Genomic DNA, 21,631 nt, shown 5'->3' on the forward strand with positions numbered 1-21,631 from the left:
GCAAGGCTTTTTTGTCGACAGCACTGCAGCTGGATGGAGTACCAGGTTGTGATGCAAAAGGTCAGCACACTCTCAACCACGCCTCTGTAGAATGTAGTTAAGATGTTAGTGGGGAGTGATGCTGGAGAGATTGGGCGGATGTGGAGAGGATGTTCCCATGGTGGGAGTGACCAGAACTAGACTGCACAGCCTGAAAGTTGAGGGTGCACCCCTTTAGAGCAGAGGTAAGCAGGAATTCTTTCAGCCAGGGATTGGAATGCTCTGCCGCAGGCAGCGGCGGAGGGCAAGACCGTGGGTATATTTAAAGGGGAAGTTGATGGTTTCCTGATCGGTCAGGGCATCAAAGGATATGGCGAGAAGGCAGGTGTGTGGGGTTGAGTTGGATCCGGGATCAGCCATGAAGGAATGGCAGAGCAGACTCGATGGGCTGAATGGCCTAATCCTGCTCCTGTGTCTTATGGAGCTATTTGTAAATTACAAATAGGACATTTGACAGATAGGACCTTTCATGCACCTGGTGCACACTAACCGACGTACAGTATTCTTACCTGGTATTTTTTTGTATGGGAAAAATACATTAGAAACATAGAAAACCTACAGCACACTGCAGGCCCTTCGGCCCACAATGCTGTGCTGAACATGTCCTTACTTTAGAAATTACCTAGGGTTACCCATAGCCCTCTATTTTTCTAAGCTCCATGTACCTATCCAGGAGTCTCTTAAAAGACCCTATTGTTTCTGCTTCCACTACCGTCGCCGGCAGCCCATTCCACGCACTCACCACTCTCTGTAAAAAACTTAACCCTGACATCCCCTCCGCACCTACTTCCAAGAAAGCATTGTTGAAGTTGCTGTCAATTAGATGACACGGAAAATCAAACTCCATTCCATTCTCTCAGGTGGATATATAAAGAATTCCATGGTACTATTGAAAAAATTAAGAATAGTGATGTTAGTAAGGCCAGTGATGTTGTGGGGATGGAACTGGACTCTCTGACGGTGGTGTCTGAAAAGAGGATGCTGTCCAAGTTGCATGCCATAGACCCATCTGATCCTTGCCTCCTAAACCTCATGTATGCTGCCTTCTTCCACCTGACTAGATTTTCCACCTCACTTGTCACCCATTGTTCCTTCACCCTACCATTCTTTATCTTCCTCACCGGGACAAATTTACCCCTAGCATCCTGCAAGACATCTCTAAACATCGACCACATGTCCATAGTACATTTCCCTGCAAAAACGTCATCCCAATTCACACCGGCAAGTTCTAGCCTTATAGCCTCATAATTTGCCTTTCCCCAATTAAAATTTTTCCTGTCCTCTCTGATTCTGTCCTCTTCCATGATAATGCTAAAGGCCAGGGAACAGTGGTCACTATCCCCCAGATGCTCACCCACTGAGAAATCTGTGACCCGACCCGGTTTGTTACCTAATACTAGATCTAGTATGGCATTCCCCCTGGTCGGCCTGTCAACACACTGTGACAGGAATCTGTCCTGGACACACTTAACAAACTCTGTCCCAAGGGAACTAATCGGGTGCCAATCAATATTAGGGAAGTTGAAGTCACCCATAATAACAACCCTGTTATTTTTGCACCTTTCCAAAATCTGCCTCCCAATCTGCTCCTCTTTATCTCTGCTGCTACCAGGGGGCTTATAGAATACCCCCAATAGAGTAACTGCTCCCTTCCTGTTCCTTACTTCCACTCATACTGACTCAAAAGAGGACCCTGCAACATTACCCACCCTTTCTGTAGCTGTAATAGTATCCCTGACCAGTAATGCCACCCCTCCTCCCCTTTTTCCGCCCTCTCTATCCCTTTTAAAGCACTGAAATCCGGGAATATTGAGAATCCATTCCTGCCCTGGTGCCAGCCAAGTCTCTGTAATGGCCACTACATCACAATTCCATGTATGTATCCAAGCTCTCAGTTCATCACCTTTGTTCCTGATGCTTCTTGCATTGAAGTACACACACTTTAGCCCTTCTACCTTACTGTCTTTACGCCCTTTATTCTGCTTCTCTTTCCTCAAAGCCTCTCTATATGTTAGATCTGGCTTTACTCCATGCACAATACATGCAGCTCCCGCATGACCTTTATCCTCCTCCACCTCACTGTCTGCTCTAACACTCTGGTTCCCCTCCCCCTGCAGATCTAGTTTAAACCCCCCGGAGCAGCACTAGAAAAATGAGTGGAAGTAATGACCACTCCCCCTCCCCCACTCCTGTTGGACTGTTTGTGGTAACTTTTTTTAAATATCCTTTCTTACTTCTCTCCTAATATTTGTTTATCTGTGCACTTGTAATGCTACTGTGACACTGTAATTTCTTTTGGGATCAATGAAGTATCTATTATGATGATTTATACCCAGGCATCATCCCTAATGAAAATGGCAGAGTTGGTCATTGAAACGTCTGTTATAATCAATATCTGTACCCAGTTGGAAGCCCAAACCAAAAAGAGTTTATTTGTAATAACTAAATAATTAGTTTTAACTAACTAAATCAGTTAAACTAATAATTAAATTCAACTAAAAGCTAATTCACGTATATGAAATTGTTGGATTATCACAGAAGATACATGTTAACCTAACATATTAACCTCTCTGAATGCTGAGCTGGTAATTTTAAGTGGACAAGAAATTCTAAGCTATGTCAATGGATAAATTAAATCTTGGTTTGTCTGTGAAGGTTCTTAGTCATCCTGGTCACTGTATATCAAGCAGTGGTAAATCAAAACAACTGGACTTGCTGTGTTGTCTAGAAGACGTTTCACCACTCATCTGAGAGACTTCTTCAGTTCTGATCCATGGTGTGTAGTTTTCCGGCTTATAGACTCTGTGAGTTGGTTAAAGGTGTAGTGATCATATGAGGGTCGTTAAGAGCCGTAGAGTTAATGAGAGGGTCATTAGTCTTAGCTTTGCACGAACAGAGGTGTGAACCGAAGGGTTTTGACCCGAAACATTGACTGTACTCTTTTCCATAGATGCCGCCTGGCCTGCTGAGTTCCTCCAGCATCCGCACATTTTCTCTCGTTTGTGGAGCTGTGAACTATTGTGGAGACGCTGGGGCGGAGATGTTAGGAGTGCATTGTACACAGTACCCCACTCCCTCTGTCCAGGGATAAACAGATCAATATCAATTATGCTATCCAATGCAATGAGGACTGCACAGATCTGTATATCGGCGAGACAGGACAGCCTCTTCACAAACAGATGGTCCAACATAGGAGGGCTAGCACCTCAGATCAAGGTCCAGCTGTATATAGAACATCTCCTCTGTACCTACTTCCAAGCACCTTAAAACTATGCCCCCTCGTGTTAGCCATTTCAGCCCTGGAACCAAGCCTGTGACTATCTACACAATCAACGCCTTTCATCATTTTATACACCTCTATCAGGTCACCTCTCATACTCCATCGCTCCAAGGAGAAAAGGCCAAGTTCACTCAACCTAAGGCATGCTCTCCAATCCAGGCAACATCCTCGCAAATCTCCTCCACACTCTTTCTATAGTATCCACATCATTCCAGTAGTGAGATGACCGGAACTCCAAGTGGGGTCTGACCAAGGTCTTGTATAGCTGTATACCTACACCTAAAGGACAAGGGGTACTCCTTTGATGATAACAATGTGCATATTTTGGACAGGGAGGCAGGTGGTTTGAAAGAGGGCGGGTTAAAGAAGCCACCTTTGTCAAACTTGGAAACCCATCCCTGAACACCATCTACTTACAATGCAGTCCTAACATCTCCACCCCGGCGTCTCAATAAACAATAGGTGCAGGAGTAGGCCATTCAGCCCTTCGAGCCAGCACCACCATTCACTGTGATCATGGCTGATCATCCACAATCAGTACCCTTTTCTTGCCTTCTCCCCATATCCCTTCACTCCGCTATCTTTAAGAGCTCTATCTAACTCTTTTTTGAAAGCATCCAGAGAATTGGCCTCCACTGCCTTCTGAGGCAGAGCATTCCACAGAACCATGACTCTCTGTGTGAAAAAGTTTTTCCCCAACTCCTTTCTAAATTGTCTACCCCTTATTCTTAAACTGTAGCCTCTGGTTCTGGACTCGCCCAACATCAGGAACATGTTTCCTGCCTCTAGCGTGGCCAATCCCTTAATAATCTTCTATGTTTCAATCAGATCCCCTCTCATCCTTCTAAATTCCAGTGTCTACAAGCTCAGTCGCTCCAAACTTTCAACATATGACATTCCTGCCATCCCTGGAATTAACCCAGTGAACCTACGATGCACTCCCTCAATAGCAAGAATGTCCTTCCTCAAATTTTGTCTCCACAACAGTTTATACCTCCATTCATTAACTCTACGACTCTTAACGACCCTCATATGGTTATTATACTGTTAAACAACTCTTAGAGTCTATAAGCCGGAAAACTCCACACCATGGATCAGAACTGAAGAAGCCTCTGGGATGAGTGGCCAAATGTCTTCTGGACAACACAGCAAGTCCAATTGCCTATAGCTGGATATGAATCTTGGCTTCCATCAAAGTTTATGAGAATTTGTTCTGTGCAGTTCGGTTACAAAATTCATTTCCTAAATTATAAGGATAGGAGAATAGTAATGCTAGCAGTGTCTATAAAACACCAGATAAATAAGAGAACGGATTTTTGTCCCATCGCAAAAGATTTCGCCGACATCAGAAATTTAAAGGTGCAAATCCGGCCAAGGAAAACGGGCGGGAGTAGAATCTGAATTGGCAGCGGGACTGACCAATCGGATACTAGACAAGCAAGGCGGGGGCGCGACTGTTCAGTGAGTGAGGGTGGAGCGATCCAATCAGAACGAGGAGAGGTGAGCAGGACGATCCAATCGCAGGGCGGTGGATGGGCGGAACGTTTGATTCCCTTTAATTGCGTGCTGTCGCCATCTTGTGAAAAGTCGTTGGGAGCGACTGGGGGGATAAACGTAAAGGTGTCTTAAAATTAAATCCTCAGCATTCTCACGTTGTTCATTCTTTTTTTTTTAAAAAAAAAATGGTAAAAATCTTTATCGGGAATCTGCCTCGTATAGCGACGAAAGAAGAGATCAAGGAGCTGTTCGAAAAGTACGGCAAATTGACCGAGTGCGATATCATCAAGGTGAGGTGGTGCCAGGGGGATGAAATAAATAAGCCAGTTTACAAGATAGTGATATTTTATTCCCGGCTGGTGGGTTTCAGGCAGAAAACCGGGAGGCTTTTTTTAAAAAAAATCCCATCTGAAGTAACGTCAAGGGGAACAGAATTGCGGAGGGCCCACTGTGATGGTGGGAGTGTTGCATTAAAATCATTCCCCCGGCTGCTCCAGTGGACCATAGGACATCCCAACCAAAAGGCGATGGATCCACCAGATCTATTGAGAAGGTTTCCATGTACTGTTACCCTCTTAGAGAAAGATAAATAAACATCTGAAATGTAGATGTGAAAAGGTATAAGCGCAAGAAGTTGTCTATTTCAATGTGTTTGGATTTGGGCTTCATAGAGGGAATGGCCCTGGGGGAAAAAATACTCCTCCCCTGTGACTTCAGAATTAAAATGCAGCATATTGGAAGAGAACCTCTTGGAAAAAATGTGGCATGGATGGTATTGGGATGTATTGGCTTAAAAGGAAAATTGTATCATTTCGTAGTCTCTTTTCCAGTGTGTTTTCTAGACCATTACATAGTTTTGAAGTTCACTGACTAGTCAGGCTCCTGGCTTGAGTTTCATCTCATAGATGTGTAGTTGTTACAGGGTTTAAAGGGTGGAAGGTACATTTATTATCGAAGTATGTATGCAGTACACGACTCCTGAGGTTTTCCTTCTCCAGATAGACGTGAAACAAAGAAAGCTGTGGAAGTCTTTCAAACCCCTCCCCCCCCCCACACACACACAAAAAAACATACAAACCACCTCTAATTTAAATCACGATGTCACCAAGAGCATCAACCTTGAGATTTGTCTGCTAACAGGCAGCCACAAAACAAGAAACCTGAAAGAACCCAATTTTTTAAAAAAAAGACCAGCACCCAATGCATAAAAAGGGGGGGAAAAAACACAAATCATGCAAGCGATAAAGGGAGCAACAGCATTCTGAACCAAATTGAGTCCATAAACCCAGTGATTGGCAATGGTTGCTGCAGTTATCTTGTCTGTTAATCATCTGGAATCTCTAATGGGCTTGAGCACTTTGTTGGAAGTTAAGGTGTTTTCTGAGACCCTGGCTTCTAATGGTGTGTTCCCGGGAGTGTGCTCTCGCTGTCTTAAATTGTAAGTTTGTAAGGTCCATGGAAACACATTGGTGTACAGAAACTTAGCACAAGTGGTTGATGTCTTGTCTTGAGCAAATAATTCTGATCATGTACATTTGCTCCTTTACAAAGTAAAATTTATTGAAGTACATACACGTCACCACATACAACCCTGAGATTCTTTTTCTGTAGGCATACTCAGCAAATCTATAGAGTAGTAACTGTAAACAGGATCAATGCAAAAGCATAGAAGGCGGCAAACTATGTAAATGTAAATCAATAGTAATAAATAAGAGAGCAGGTAACAAGATAAAGGGTCTTTAAAGTGAGATCATTGGTTATGCGAACATCTCAATAGGTGAGTGTAGTTATCCTCTTTTGTTCAAGAGCCTGATGGTTGAGGGGTAGTAACTGTTCCTGAACCTGGTGGTGTGAATCCTGAGGTACCTTCTACCTGATGGCAGCAGCCAGAAGAGAGCATGACCTGGGTGGTGGGGGTCTCTGATGATGGATGCTGCTTTCTTATGACAGCGTTTCATGTAGATGTGCTCAATGATTGGGAGGGCTTTACCTGTGGTGGACTGGGTGGAATCCACTACCTTTTGCAGGATTTTCCATTCAAAGGCATTGGTGTAATGAACTGATATCTTATTAGTGCCTTTTCTGTACTTAGGGTAGCAAGCAAAATCTTTTGAGTGTTGATCACTAATTCAAATCTAACTACATTTATTAGCAAAGCAAGTATGCAGTTTATAACCCTGAGATTCACCTTCCCACAGACAGCCACGAAACAAAATCGTGGGACCCATTCAAAGAAAAACATCAAACACTCATTGTGCCAAACAAAAAAGAAATCACTCAAACAGCAGAAACTGAGCGAATAACACACAGAAAACATCAAACTGCAGAGCCTGTAAACTGTCTAGGAACATTAATTCCACATTGTAATAATGTTTTAAAAGCTTATTTTAAATATTTTGTTTATGGTCCTTCATTTCTGATCCCTCCTCTCTACCAGAAATGGTCTGTTTCTGTCTACCTCATATTTTCATCATTACAGCTCTATAATCTTTATCGTTTGCAGGTCAATGTGAGTGTTAGTTTACTTTGTCAACATTCTATATGACTTTATAACATCCAGATTAAAGAGGGTGATCATCTATTATTTTCGGAACTGAATGCGTATTTTGCATCAGTCTTCACAGTGGAAGACGTCTGCAGTATACTGGACATTCATGAGTGTCAGGGAAGTGAAGTTTGTGCAGTGAAAATTACGACTGAGAAGGTGCTCAGGAAGCTTAATGGTGTGAGGGTGGATAAATCTCCTGGACCTGATGGAATGCACCCTCGAGTTCTGAAGGAAGTAGCTGGAGAGATTGCAGAGGCATTACCAATGATTTTTCAAGAATAGATTCTGGCATTGTACCGGATGGCTGGAAAATTGCAAATGTTACTCTGCTATTTAAGAAGGGTGGGAGGCAGCAGAAAGGAAACTGTAGACCTGTTAGCCTGACATCAGTCGTTGGGAAGTTGTTGAAATTGATTGTTAGGGATGAGATTACGGAATACCTGGAGGTACATTACAAGATAGGCTAAAGCCAGCATGGTTTCCTGAAAGGAAAATCCTGCCTGACAAACCTACTGCAATTCTTTGAGGAAATTACAAGCAGAGTAGGCAAAGGAGATGCAGTAGATGTGGTATATTTGGATTTTCAGAAGGCCTTTGCCACATGTGAGACTGCTTAGCAAGGTAATTGCCCATGGAATTACAGGGAAGTTACTAGCATGGGTAGAGTGCTGGCTGGTCAGTAGAAAACAGAGTGGGAGTAAAAGGATCCTATTCTGGCTGGCTGCCGGTTACCAGTGGAGTTCCACAGGGGCCGGTGTTGGGACTGCTGCTTTTTACGATGTATGCCAGTGATTTGGACTACGGTATTAAGGGATTTGTGGCTAAATTTGCCGATGATACAAAGATAGGTGGAGGAGTAGGTAGTGTTGAGGAAACAGAGAGCCTGCAGAGAGATTTAGATAGTTTAGGGGAATGGGCAAAGAAGTGGCAAATGAAATACAATGTTGGAAAGTGTGTGGTCATGCACTTTGGTGGAAGAAATAAACGGGCAGACTATTATTTAGATGGGGAGAGAATTCAAAATGCAGAGATGCAAAGGGACTTGGGAGTCCTTGTGCAAGATACCCTGAAGGTTAACCTCCGGGTTGAGGCAGTGGTGAAGAAGGCGAACGCAATGTTGGCATTCATTTGTAGAGATACAGAATATAAGAGCAGGGATGTGATGCTGAGGCTCTGTAAGGCACTTGTGAGACCACACTTGGAGTATTGCGTGCAGTTCTGGGCTACTTATTTTAGAAAGGATATACTGATGTTGGAAGGGGTTCAGAGAAGATTCACGAGAATGATTCCAGGGATGAAAGGGTTACTGTATGAGGAATGTCTGGCAGCTCTTGGACTGTATTCCCTGGAGTTCAGGAGAATGAGGGGGAATCTCACAGAAACATTCCGAATGTTAAAAGGCCTGAATGGATTAGATATGGCAAAGTTATTTGCCATGGTAGGGGATTCTAGTTCAAGAGGGCACGACTTCAGGATTGAAGGACGTCCATTTAGAACAGAGATGCGGATAAATTACTTTAGTCAGAGGGTGGTAAATCTGTGGAATTTGTTGTCACGGGTGACTGTGGAGGCCAGGTCATTGGGTTTATTTAAGGCAGAGATAGATAGATTCTTGATTAGCCAGGGCATCAAAGGGTATGGGGAGAAGGCAGGGGAGTGGGGATGACTGGAAGGATTGGATCAGCCCATGATTGAATTGTGGCGCAGACTCGATGGGCTAAATGGCCGCCTTCTGCTCCTATATCTTATGGTCTTATGAACTAGAATATAAAAGCAAGGATGTAATGTTGAGACTTTATAGAAACACTGGTGAGGCCTCACTTGGAGTATTGTGAGCAGTCTTGGGCCCCGTGCTGGCCTTATGTGCTGACACTGGAGAGGATTCAAAGGAGGTTCACAAAAATGATTCCAGGATTGAACGGTTTGTCAAATGAAGAGCTTTTGACGGCTCTGGGCCTGTATTCACTGGAATTCAGAAGAATGAGGGATGACCTCATTGAAACCTATTGAATGGTGAAAGGCCTTGATAGAGTGGATGTGGAGAGGATGTTTCCTATGACAGGAGAGTTTAGGACTAGAGGACGAAGAATAGAGGGGCATCCTTTTAGAATGGTGATGGGGAGGAATTTCTTTAGCCAGAGAGTGGTGAATCTGTGGGGCTCGTGGGCACAGGCAGCTATGGAGGCCTAGTCATTGGGTATATTTAAGGCAGAGATTGAGAGATTCTTGATTGGTCAGGGTGTGAAGGGATACGGGGAGAAGGCAGGAGATTGGGGCTTAGAGGGAAAATGGATCAGCCATGATGAAATGGCAGAGCAGACTCGATGGGCCAAATGGCCTAATTGTACTCCTGTATCTTGTGGTCTTTTAATAGTGGGGTTGAAATTTGCAGTTTTGAGAAACAAACCTAAAATGAAGCGAGTGGATATTGGCATTTGAACATAATCTGTGGTCAAAGACTAAGTCGGGGAACCTAATCGCCCGCCTTCATTCAGGGTTGCTTGGGCTAGAGAAGCTGAAAAAGTAAAAACTGTTATTTCCTTTCAATTAGAATTATGGCTTTGTGCACATGGAGGACAAAGAGGCGGCAGATGAGGCGATCAAGAACCTGCACCATCACAAGCTCCATGGGCTTCCCATCAACGTGGAAGCCAGCAAGAGCAAAGTGAAGACCTCGACCAAGCTGCACATCAGCAACATCAGTAGTGAATGCACTAACCAGGAGCTGCGGGCCAGGTTTGAGGAGTATGGACCTGTCATTGAGTGTGACATTGTCAAGGACTACGCCTTTGTGCACATGGAGAGGGAGGAGGATGCCATGGAAGCCATCCGAGGGTTTGATGGCACTGAGTTTAAAGGTGAAAGAGCTTGGGGGGGATTAGGGGTGCCGTGCTGACCTTATCTGCAAGATTCCAATTACACCTGTAGCTCTCCCTGTAAATTATGGTTGAAGGGAAAAAAAACATCGTCAGCTATTCCCTCCTAATTTTCCTTTAAAGAATTAGAATTGTCTTTTGAGGAGGCGAAGAAGGGAACATCTTGGAGTTTTCCAAGCGAATAGTTCACTGTTGCACATCTGACCAGTGTAATATTGAACACTCCTAACGTTCTTTCATAGAAACGAAAGCAAGATCGGCCCTAATCATCCCACGCCTAATTGTCCATGACAAGCTGGCGTGAATTGTTGGCTTTGTGCTACTGAGGCCCACTTGGTGAAGTTTTTTCTTTTGGGTTTGGGCACAGGTGGCAGTGAAGAAACAGCAGTTATATTTTTCATCTGGGGCCATGTGTGTCTGGAAGGGGGCAGCCTCCCATGGTAGTGTTTCCTTAACCCGCTGCCTCTGTCCTTCTCAGCGGTGGGCATTGTGTGTTTGCAGTGTACTGTTGGAGTAATCTAGGAGGATAAGCAAAGTGACCGAACAGCATAATCTTGGTCCAAATTCCTAATCTGGATTAACCTAGTTTAGGTGGGTTTAGCTGGTCCTGATTTTGTGATTATCGGTAAATTTGGGAAATCTTTGAATCCCAAATTTTAATAGATTAGTCAAACTTCCATGTCATGCTCAGAGGAGAGGACTGGCCACTTATCCATAGTAGTAACTGGCAGATCTGGAATTAATTCCTGGCCTTCAGGAGACACGAGGAGAATTCGTGACTTATTCTGTGGAATGTGAAGTTCCTAAACCTTTTGTCCTAGATGTGAATTAACTAGTGTTTAAATAAATGTACGTTGATTATAGAATTGACTTTTAATTTCAGTTTCTTTTCTATTGGGAAAGCTGGGTGGAGGGAGGAAAAATACCATTTAGAATTCCCAGTGTCTAATCTCTGGTGGCTTGTGACAGAAGAGACCAACTCTGTGCCCACGTAGCTTGAACAGCTTTGTGTTGCCCTATGCAGTCAAAATCCCTTGACACCCGTCATCTAGACTACAAGTGAAAAGTGCCTGCTTGAGCAAGATGCTGCACTCTAGTAGGACCTGGCACAGGAAAACAAGGTAGGTGACATTCAAATTGCTGGCCAATAGCCAGGAACGTGAACGTTTGTAGTATGTGGAGATAACTGGGCTAGGGAGTCTTTGTTTAATATGGCAACCTCAGCAGTTTTTTTTGGTAACAAGAGTTCATGTCATTACGCATTAATAACAATGTAAGTGTTGCGGTTGCATTGCTGTCGTTACTCTTACACAAGTTCATGGACCGCTTGCCACGTCTTGTTTTTATTTGGCTCTTGTTATGTCCTTTGTTGTATCCCGTTTTCTGTCCCCCATGAGAGTTGGCTCGAAGTGTTCTCCTGGGTGCAGAATGGGACTGCTGTTTTCATTTATGACTGTAACATCTGTACACTTAAAAGGGCTGACTTCACAATCCAGTGCTTCCAGGAATGGAGCATCCAAGATTCCATCATTTCCCCAGCCCAAATCTTTAGGTAGTTCGCACCCCCTCCCCCACCCCCGGAGATCTAATCCCATCCACCTGCACTGGGAGGGTAGCCCTGCCATCTCAGTACTCTGTGCAACTTTAAGTGATTTTTCTTCATATACACAAATGCCATCTGGTTCCTTGTGCTTGCTCCAGTATACATGACTCATCTATTCCCAACACTCAATTCCTTCTCTGTTCCCTTAATTCCCCAGAATTCCCAAAAAAAAAATTCCAATACCGTCTGCAAGAAGATGTCGTGATTTTATATATGACTGGCCCCTTATAACTATGTTCCCTTTTTGTGGATTAGTGAAAATAGTCATTAAAAAAAAGTCTGAGTGAAGAAGTTCCCCTCGTATTCCCCTTAAACTTTTCACCTTTCACCCTTAACCCATGACCCCTGGTTGTAGACCCACCTAACGTCATTGGAAAAAGCGTGCTTGCATTTACCCTATCATTACTCCTCATGATTTTGCATACCTCTGTCAAATCTCCCCTCAATCTTCTACATTCTACGAAATGAAGTCCTAACCTTTCCTTATAATGCAGCTCTTCCAGTCCTGGCAACATTCTTGTAAAATTTCCCTGTACTCTTTCAACCTTATTTATATCTTTGCTGTAGGTAGGTGACCAGATTTGCACATGATACCCCAGATTAGGCCTCACCAACGTCTTATACAACTTTAACATCCCATCTCCTGTACTTGTTATTTTGATTTAGGAAGGCCAAGGTAGCCAAAGCTTTCTTTATGAACCAATCTGCCTGTGCTGCCACTTTCAAGGAATTATGGACCTGTATTCCTTTGATCTACCACATTCCTCAGTGCCTCCTGTTCACTGTGTAAGTTCTACCAAGTGTAACACCTCGCACTCGTCTGCATTAAGTTCCATCTGCCATTTTTCTGCCCACTTTTTTTCAGTTGGTCTAGATTCCACTACAAGCTCTGACAGTCTTTTTTTGCTGTCCACTACACCCACCCCCAATCTTGGTGTCATCTGCATATTTACTGATCCAGTTAACCACATTATCACCCAGGTGATTGATACAGATGACAAACCGCAATGGACCCAGCACTGATCCTGCAGCACTCCACTAGTCACAGGTCTCCAGTCCGAGAGGCAACCATCTACCCCGACTCTCTGGCTTCTCCCACAAAGCCAATGTCTAATCCAATTTGCTACCTCATCTTAAATGCGAACGACTGAACCTTCTTGACCAACCTCCCATGCAGGAGTTTGTCAGATGCCTTGCTAAAATCCATGTAGATAATATCCACTCTCTTCCCTTCATCACTGTAACTTCCTCACAACTCTGTAAAACTCTACCACGCACAAAACCATGCTGACTATCCCCAGTGCCATGTCTATCTAAGTACTCATATATCCAGTCCCTTAAAATACCTTCCAACAAAAAGCTCCTAGTGCTTTCTCAGCGTACATGACAAATAGACTCTTCTCGGGCTTCCAGTCTGTACCCAGCCGGCCGCCTGAGAAAGTTTATCCACTTTCCAATAACTTTCCCACCTCTGATGTCAGGTTTGCTGGCCTATAATTTCCAGGTTTATTTTTAGAGCCTTTCTTAAACAGTGGAACATCATTGGCTTATCCTCCAATCCTCTGTACCTCACCTGTTGCGAAGCATGATTTAAATATCTCTGTTAGGGGCCCCTGCAATTTCTGGACTTGCCTCCCACAGGGTCTGAGTGAACACCCTGTCAGGCCCTGGGGATTTATCCACCCTAATTTACCCTCAAGGCATCAAACACTTCCTCCTCTGTAATCTGTACGGGGTCCATGACCTCGATGCTGCCATGGCTCACTTCTATAGACTGTCTTTCTCCCGGGTAAATAACGGATGCAAAATACCCATTTAAGATCTCCACTATCTTGTTTGGCTGCATAGATTACCATTCTGATTCCAGAGGAACAATTTTGTCCCTTGAAATATTTTCTGCTCTTGTTATATCTGTAGAATACCTTGGGATTCTCCTTCACCTTCTCTGGTAGACCCCATTTAAGCCCTTCTGATTTCTTAAGTGTTTTCTTGCATTTCTTATACTCCATGAGGATTCATCTGTTCCAACTTGCCTATAACTGCTATGTACCTCCATTTTTTTCTGAAAAGAAAGAAGGCCCTCAATATCTCTTGAAAACCAAGGTTCCCTAAACCTGTTATCGTTTGCTTTTTTATTCTAACAGGCACATATAAGCTTTGTACTCTCAAAATTTCACTTTTGAAGGCCTCCCAGTTACCAAGTATGCCTTTGCCAGTAAACAGCCTGTCCCAATCCATGCTTGCCAGATCATTTCTGATAACATCCAAGCTGGGCTTTCTCCAATTTAGAATCTCGACCTGTGGACCAGACCGATCTTTTTACATATTTACTTTGAAGCTGATGGCATTATGATCATGAGATGCAAAGTGTTCCCCTTCTGTCAACTGCCCTGTCTCATTCTCTGACAGGAGAGCAAGTATCACACAGCCTCTTGTTGGGACTTCTATGTACTGATTAAGGAAACTTTCCTGAGCACTGTAGACAAACTCTGTCCCATCTAGTCCTTTTACAGTATGCGAGTCCTGGTCAATATGTGGAAAGTTTAAAATCTCCTACTATAACAACCTTGTGTTTCTTGTAGCAGTCTGTGATCTCTGCAAATTTGTTCGTCTAAGTCCCTTAGACTGTACGGTGATCTATAAACGTGGCCATTCTTTTCTTATTCCTCAGTTCCACTCATAAAGCCTTGCCATTGGAGTTCTCCAGTCTATCCTGACTGAGCACTGCAATGACATTTTCCTTAACTAGTATGCCATCCCTCCTTCTGTTTAAAACAATGGAACCCTGGAATAGTGAGCTGCCAGTCCTGCCCCTCCTGCAATCAAGTCTCACTAAGGGCTACAATATCATAATTCCATGTGTTGATCCATGTCCTGAGCTCATCGGTCTTTCCTACAATATTTCTTGCATTGAAATATACGCAGCTCAGGACATTAGTCACACCGTGCTCACCCTTTTGATTCCTTACTTTGAGGTCTTAACTACATCTGTCTCCATAACCTCTCCACTAACTGTTCTTGCACTCTAGTTCCTGTCACCCTGCAACTCTAGTTTAACCACCCACCCCACTGCCTCCAGTTCAGGTTCAAAGCTTCGCAACATCTCAACAGCAATCCTGTTACGCCCTCATGGCATCTCACTTATTTCAATGAGATCACTTTTCATTCTTCTAAGCTCCAGAAGGAATGCAGATCCAACCTGATTAGCCCGTCTTGATGGCTCAAAAATCCCATCCCAGGGACTAGTGTGGTGAATCTCCACTGGATTGCATCCAATGCCCCTCTGAGATTTCTGAGGTAAGGGTTGCTCTCTTCCAGGGGTAGCCTTGAATGATTGTTACAAAAGCAACCCCTTTCCATGTGCCATCTGCCTTAGCTACTTGCTGTCCCTGTTTGCTAACATTTTGTGATTTGTCCGCAAGAACACCTAGATCTCACTGTCCTTTATTTATTTGCAATGTGTTTCTATTTGCATAATAAACTGCCTTTTGAATCATTGACAGAGGTGTATGACCCCGTGCTTTGCTGCATTCAACACCATTTGCCAAATCTTCACTATATCATGTGGTAGAGCCACAATATCCTCGTCACTACATGAACCGATCCTTGGCACATTCCACTAGTTAAGCCTTTCTGACCTGAATCAGTTAATGCCAGCTCTCCGTCTCCTTTGTGATAACAGGTTTTCAATCCATGCTGACACGCGTGGTTAGTTACAAAGAGTCCTGCACTCGTGCACTTGCTTCTTCAAGGTTTTGGAGCTTTGAGTAAGGATTGAAAAGCAGCAGTATATCAGGACCACATGCAAAATGCTGGATGAACTCATCAAGTCGGGCAGCATGTATGGAGGACAATACTTTCGGGCCAAGACGGAAGATTGACTCCCCCCACCCAAACAAGTCTTTCCACACCAGAAGTCATAATAGTTATCTTAGGGTTGGAAGATGGTCTCGGGTCCTTGAACATTATGGTTATTCAAGGGTATCCAGTGGTGAGTGAATAGGTCAAGGTATGGCTCCCTTGTGCCTTGCAAGACTGCTTCCAGTCAAATATCCCCTCCACCACTCACAGCTAGATTAGGCCAAAAATGTGATACCTTGGCACGATGAGCGTTGGATGGCTGGTGTCTAGGGAACACCAGGGTCGGCACGGTAGCGTAGTGGTTAGCACAACACTTCACGGTACAGGCGACCCGGGTTCAATTCCTGCTGCTGCCTGTGAAGAGTGTGTAAGTTCTCGCTGTGACCGCGTGGGTTTCCTCCGGGTGATCCAGTTTCCTTCGGCATTCCAAAGATGTACCAATTGGTAGATTAATTGGTCATTGTAAATTGTCCTGTGATTAGGGTAGAGTGAAATTGGGGGACTGTGGGGATTCTGCACTGTATCTCAGTAAATAAATAAGCTGAAATAAACTGCTTCTGCAAAGGGGTGGCAATCTTGAGGAATTAATGTGTAGGGGAGCAGGGCGAAAGGAAGGAAGTGTTAGGTCTGGTCAACTTATGAGAACCTTGTGTCTCATTCCACTTCCCTCTGCTGCTATCGCATGTATTTCCTGAATGAGACTTGTTTTGATTCTGTTGGTTAAGAACAAAATTCTATTTTCAGTCACATCAATAACTGTTTCAATTTTGTTTCCGTCTATCATTTTGTAACATTTCAAGTTCCGTTTCCTTATCGTTTTACCTTGTGGGTTAGAACGAGAGCAGCAACATTGTAAGATGAGGATTGCAATAGCAAAAAAAGTAACACTTGCAACTGTGTTTGCTGTGTGATTCTTCTTCATCTCAGTATCCCTTCCACACGGGTACCTCATTCGACTCGGTGTTTTACTGATACTGAAACATGGGGAAGACTGATCTTGCAATGAATCCTGAAGAAGGCTGAAAACCTCTTCCTGGTGTTCAGTACAATGTCATTTTGGCCAGTTTTAAAATTCTATCTGTATGTATTTTGCCTGCTTTGTGCAGATGGTAATCTTTGTGAATTGCTTAACCAGTTTTGAAGTTACATATTGAAAATGTGCTACAAAATTTGGAAAGAGGCTGTTACTAACAATTTGGTGGCTTTTCCATCCTTTGAGACTTTTTTTTCGCTAGCAAATCTTCAATCATATAAGAACTTGACAGCTGCCACCGTTTTTTTTTGGTGTGGCTTCTAAGAATGTAATAAGGGAATGTTTTATTTTCTTTTGCCATACCCCAGCTCATATCTTTCTGCCTTTTCAACACCTGGTTATTATGTCTAAGCAATGTTCTCTGTCCTGAAAATCCATTGACTGGGGTAGCTGAATCTTACGCTGAAGATCCTGGGGGAATAAAATGTTCTGTCCTCAGAATATCGGTTTACGGAGATTTGATTCTTGACTGGGGTCATGTTGCTCATGCACCCCCACCCCATGCTAATATCTTGTGGGTTCCACCGCTTTTTGATTTTTTTTCCTTTAAGGGGAGCGTCATGATTAGCAATGTACAGTGGCCAATTTGATGCTTTGACTCTTTATAATTTGTTGGAGGATTCTCCATGGGAATACTGAAGGGCAGCGTGGGCCTTGTTGGTTCACAAGTTATTGGTTTGATAAGCAGAGTTTGTTGGGGTGGGGGAATTCAATGTTGTATCAGTAAATTTGTTTACGCTGACACTGGCTTTCTAGTGAATTTTCTTTTAAGTCCAGAACGAGGGGTCACAGTTTGAGGATAAAGGGGAAGCCTTTTAGGACCAAGATGAGGAAAAACTTCTTCACACAGAGAGTGGTGAATCTGTGGAATTCTCTGCCACAGGAAACAGTTGAGGCCAGTTCTTTGGCTATATTTAAGAGGGAGTTAGATATGGCCCTTGTGGCTAAAGGGATCAGGGGGTATGGAGAGAAGGCATGTACAGGGTTCTGAGTTGGATGATCAGCTATGATCATACTGAATAGCGATGCAGGCTCGAAGGGCCGAATGGCCTACTCCTGCACCTATTTTCTATGTTTCTGTGTCCCTCACTAGGTTAGTTGAGAATAGCAAGGAATGAGTGTCTTTAAACTCAGTGATAGAATTGGGGGAGGGTGGAAGAGGGGAAAATGAAGGAAGGTCACTCTTGTAATCTCCCTAAGGATCTGTCAGCTTTACCTCTCCTCTTCAGCCAGGCCAGTATATGTTGCCATTATTGGAATGTGATCCTCAGTTCTTCGTGGAACTGAGGAGAAAGGGAAGATTCTATGAATACTGCATCTCAAGAAATCACTCAGTCATCTAAAAGTTTTATCCACTGCCGTAGCTTTGATTGGGCATGTTCTGCCTGATTAACATCTCTGAATATAGGAAGTGTAGCTATGATTAAATTCATTGGAGGTAGAGATTAGTTAATTTTATCAAAAAAAAAGCTATTTTCCTGTTTGTCTTTTTACAATGTGTCACATTGTGCTGAGTACTAATATTTCAGAGCTGTCATTGAAATCTTCAGTCAGTTCGATCAAGCAAGTAGTGTTCCTTTTTCACCCTTCACAGTCCCACTTCCCCCAACTGAGCAAAGGTGATCATTTGACTCCCTAAAGACACCGTAACTGTCTTTGGTAGTAGTTATAATTAATTTGGTCCTGCCCAGCTTTGCATATGGTTTCAACATAACCACAGCAAGATGTTATTGAGCAAACTCTTCCGTCTTGTTTTTAAAGGCAGACGGATCCATGTCCAGCTGTCGAGAAGTCGGCTCCGGACACAACCAGGGATGGGCGACAAAAACGGCTGTTTTCGGTGTGGTAAAGAGGGCCACTGGTCTAAAGAATGCCCCAAAGATCGCGGTGGTTTCGAAGGCGGATTCCCTTGCAACTATCCCCAACCTTACCCAGTGCGGCCCATGTCAGCGTACGGAGAGCGCCCGGTGTACGACGAGCGGTATGGGATGGCCGAGCACTACGAGAGCTATTTGGCACAGCCTTGTGCGCCAATGGGAGATCCCTACTATGATCGCCGGTCAAGTCAGCTTCCACCTATAGGCACCCCAATGAGCGATTGCGTCCCTGGCGGGTTAGACCCCTATGGGAGGCACGCTGTGCCGCCTCCTCGCCCTTCCTGTTACAACAGGGATAGGAGCCCTCTGCGTCGGATGCCCATGGCCTCCTCGAGCACTGCATATGGGTTTGAGTACTCTCAAGTCTCTTCAGCAGCCATGTCCACTAGATCTCCGTATGACGTGCCAAGCACAGCGGGGAATGCCTACGTGGACCGAATGCAGTACTCTATGTTCTGATCCAAAGGTGAGGCACCACCCACTTTCCAACTGCAGATGTGTGTCTGACATTGCAGACTTGGCTTATTCAGTGTCTAATGCTCAAGGGACCGGAAGGTTTCCTCACCTCCTGGTCCACCCCCTTCTCCCAAACCAACCTCGCCCCATCCATATTTTTATTTTCATCCCCCATTTTTGTTCAGTATCTTGGGGTTGCTAATACAGGCCTTGGCACTCTTTGGGCTGTGGAGGGATAGCGGGAGTGTCGGATGGTTGACATAACTGCTTCTAACCACTGCGTCATTCTTCCTTTGAGCTGTTGGACGTTTCTGGTGACTTGGCATGACAGTCGGGTTATGATCTCCCGTAGTTGTTGAAACACCTTCTGACCTACATTTCTTCCATGAATTGGGTGGGTGGGGGGCAAAAGGTGTCAATTGGAAGCAGTTGTAGAACTTAACGGTGAAGTCAAAGTCTTCGGGAGAGGTGGGATGGAGAATATTGTCCAGTGATGCCCCGTAGCCGCCTTGGTTATTGATCTATAGTTGATTTGTACTACTGTAACCTCAACCAGAAAATGCTTTTGCCAAAATTACCAAGGAACTTAACTGTTTTGATTTTTTTCCCTCTCTGTGTTGCCAAGGACATTTTTTTTTTATTGTGCATTAATTACTGGATATCTTCAAGTCTGTTTCTCACATGGCTTATGTAGGACAGGGTGAAATGGCTGCCAGTTTTCAAGGGCAGTCAAATCGGGCTGCTGACACAAGGTGAAACCTGTGCCTTTTCATGTGAAAATTAAAAAAAAACTGATGTCCATGTGTGCTTCTTTATTTCTTGCAGGAGTGGTAATTATCCCTTGACAAGAGAGTCGGGTTTTCCAAATACACGTGCAAATCTTCGGGTTGTAAGGGATGTGTTCATCGCCCGGATGTAAAGCAAAAGCTGTTTGGTGTGATGCAATACCCCAATATTTTTTATTAAAAAAAGAGTCAATTAAAATGTACTTTTGGTTCCTGATCTGAACTTACTTTCTCCATTTTGACAGAGACCAATCTTTCTGTGGCCTGGTCTTGTTCTGCGTGTATTTTCTTACCATTTTGGTAACGTTACTTGTGCTAGTTAGAAGTATATTGCACATCTGTCAGTAGTTTTAAAAAAAAACTTTTTTTTAGTTATGCGTTTCCTTGTATTAAAAGCTTAACAATAAATACCAGGAATTTCACATTCAGTTTCTGGCTCTGTGTTGCTGTCCATGTTTGATCCTTGTGAATTGTGTGGGATGAGCTGCATCTTCGTTGCTTCAGATATCTGAGTCGTAGCACCTGCCCTCAGGGACTCTGGGGCCACACACCTTGCCTCCAGTTTGCCTTTAGCGACCTGATCCATTGACTTCCTTTCGAGGAGCGCTGTTGTACGAAGGTGAGGTGCAAGAAGAACACGGTCTGGTTGAATACCTGGTTCAATATCCAGTGAATCCTTGCGTGGACCGCAAACTCGCCACTCTGCCACAGTTTTATTTGAGGTTCAACATAAATAAGCCTAATTGATTCAGGTGGCAGCTCAGTCGAGTAACTATTCTGCTATCTGTTTTTTTTTTATGACTGTTATGTTCTGTGGAGGCCAAGTCATTGGGTATATTTAAGGCAGAGGTTGATAGGTTTTTGATTGGTCAGGGTATGAAGGGATGCAGGCAGAAGGCAGGAGCTTGGGGCTGAGAAGGAAAATAGATGAAATGGCGGAGCAGACTCGATGGGCCAACTGGCCTAACCCTGCTCCTATATCTTAATGATTTTATAGTCTCAATCTCAAATACAAGTTTTATCTGGACGAAACAGTAGTGTAGCAGATAGCCTAGTGCTACTGCTGTGCCAGAGGCAACCCAGGTTCAATTCCTACTACCGTCCTTAAAGAATTTGTTTGTTCTCCCCATGACTGCTGGGTTTCCTCCGGGTGCTTTGCTTTCCAAATATATTCTAATTTTGGATCTTGTTGATGATCACCGGTGAAGGCTACTAATAATTCGAGGCTATACAAGGAGCATAAATAGTAGTTAGTATTGGAGGAACTATTCATGACATTTTTTTCTCACTGCCACCTATTGGGCAGAGGAGTTTATTACACCTCTAAATAATTAAACCTCCAATTAATAATCATGGATTGAGTTCCCATGCGTCATGGCTTTTACATATTCCTCTCTGCTTTGCTAAGTTGGTGTTTATCTAAAGAGGTACATGGGTAAGTGCAAGCAGGTTTTATCCACTGAGGTTGGGTTGGACTACAACCAGAGGTCATGGCTTAATGGAGGAAGATGAAAAGTTTTAAGGGGAACATGACAGGAAACTTTTTTTTTCCACTCAGAGGGCCGTGAGAGTATGGAATGAGCTGCCAGCACAAATTCATTGTTTTCAATGTTTTTAAGAGAAGTTTGGATGGGTATATGGAAGGCTATGGTCCCGGAGCAATTCGATGGGAGTAGGACTAGATGGCCTAAAGAGCGCAGTTTCCGATCTGTACTTCTCTATAGCCTAGCCGTCCATTGCAAGTCTGCAAGTTTAGCTGAGCTATTCGCCCCCTGA

General features: G+C 43.9%; 1 protein-coding gene across 4 annotated transcripts; it reads left to right on the forward strand.

Annotated features, from left to right (window-relative positions):
* The first annotated feature begins 4,867 nt into the window (after positions 1–4,867).
* On the forward strand, positions 4,868–20,277 carry LOC140188905 (RNA-binding protein 4-like). 4 transcript variants are annotated; one of them, XR_011883414.1, is made up of 4 exons: positions 4,868–5,106; positions 9,916–10,222; positions 11,265–11,361; positions 19,896–20,277. XR_011883414.1 is itself a non-coding variant. In XM_072245559.1 (4 exons), the coding sequence occupies exons 1-3, from the start codon at positions 5,002–5,004 to the stop codon at positions 19,071–19,073; spliced, it is 987 nt and encodes a 328-aa protein (XP_072101660.1). In that variant the 5' UTR covers positions 4,868–5,001; the 3' UTR covers positions 19,074–19,080; positions 19,896–20,277. The 4 variants fall into 4 exon arrangements, 3 of the variants coding, with proteins under 3 accessions (XP_072101660.1, XP_072101659.1, XP_072101661.1); XM_072245559.1 differs by lacking the exon at positions 11,265–11,361 and adding an exon at positions 18,499–19,080; XM_072245558.1 differs by lacking the exon at positions 11,265–11,361 and having other exon boundaries at positions 18,499–20,277.
* The last annotated feature ends 1,354 nt before the right edge of the window (positions 20,278–21,631 follow it).

Source organism: Mobula birostris, chromosome 28 (assembly GCF_030028105.1).
Source record: "Mobula birostris isolate sMobBir1 chromosome 28, sMobBir1.hap1, whole genome shotgun sequence".
NCBI lineage: Eukaryota > Metazoa > Chordata > Chondrichthyes > Myliobatiformes > Myliobatidae > Mobula > Mobula birostris.

Bases quoted from the DNA above. Each gene is read 5' to 3' on its own strand.
- LOC140188905 (XM_072245558.1), top strand. From the start codon at position 5,002: ATGGTAAAAATCTTTATCGGGAATCTGCCTCGTATAGCGACGAAAGAA. The intron at 5,107-9,915 runs GTGAGGTGGTGC...CCTTTCAATTAG, and splicing joins CCGAGTGCGATATCATCAAG to AATTATGGCTTTGTGCACAT. The intron at 10,223-18,498 runs GTGAAAGAGCTT...TTGTTTTTAAAG, and splicing joins TGATGGCACTGAGTTTAAAG to GCAGACGGATCCATGTCCAG.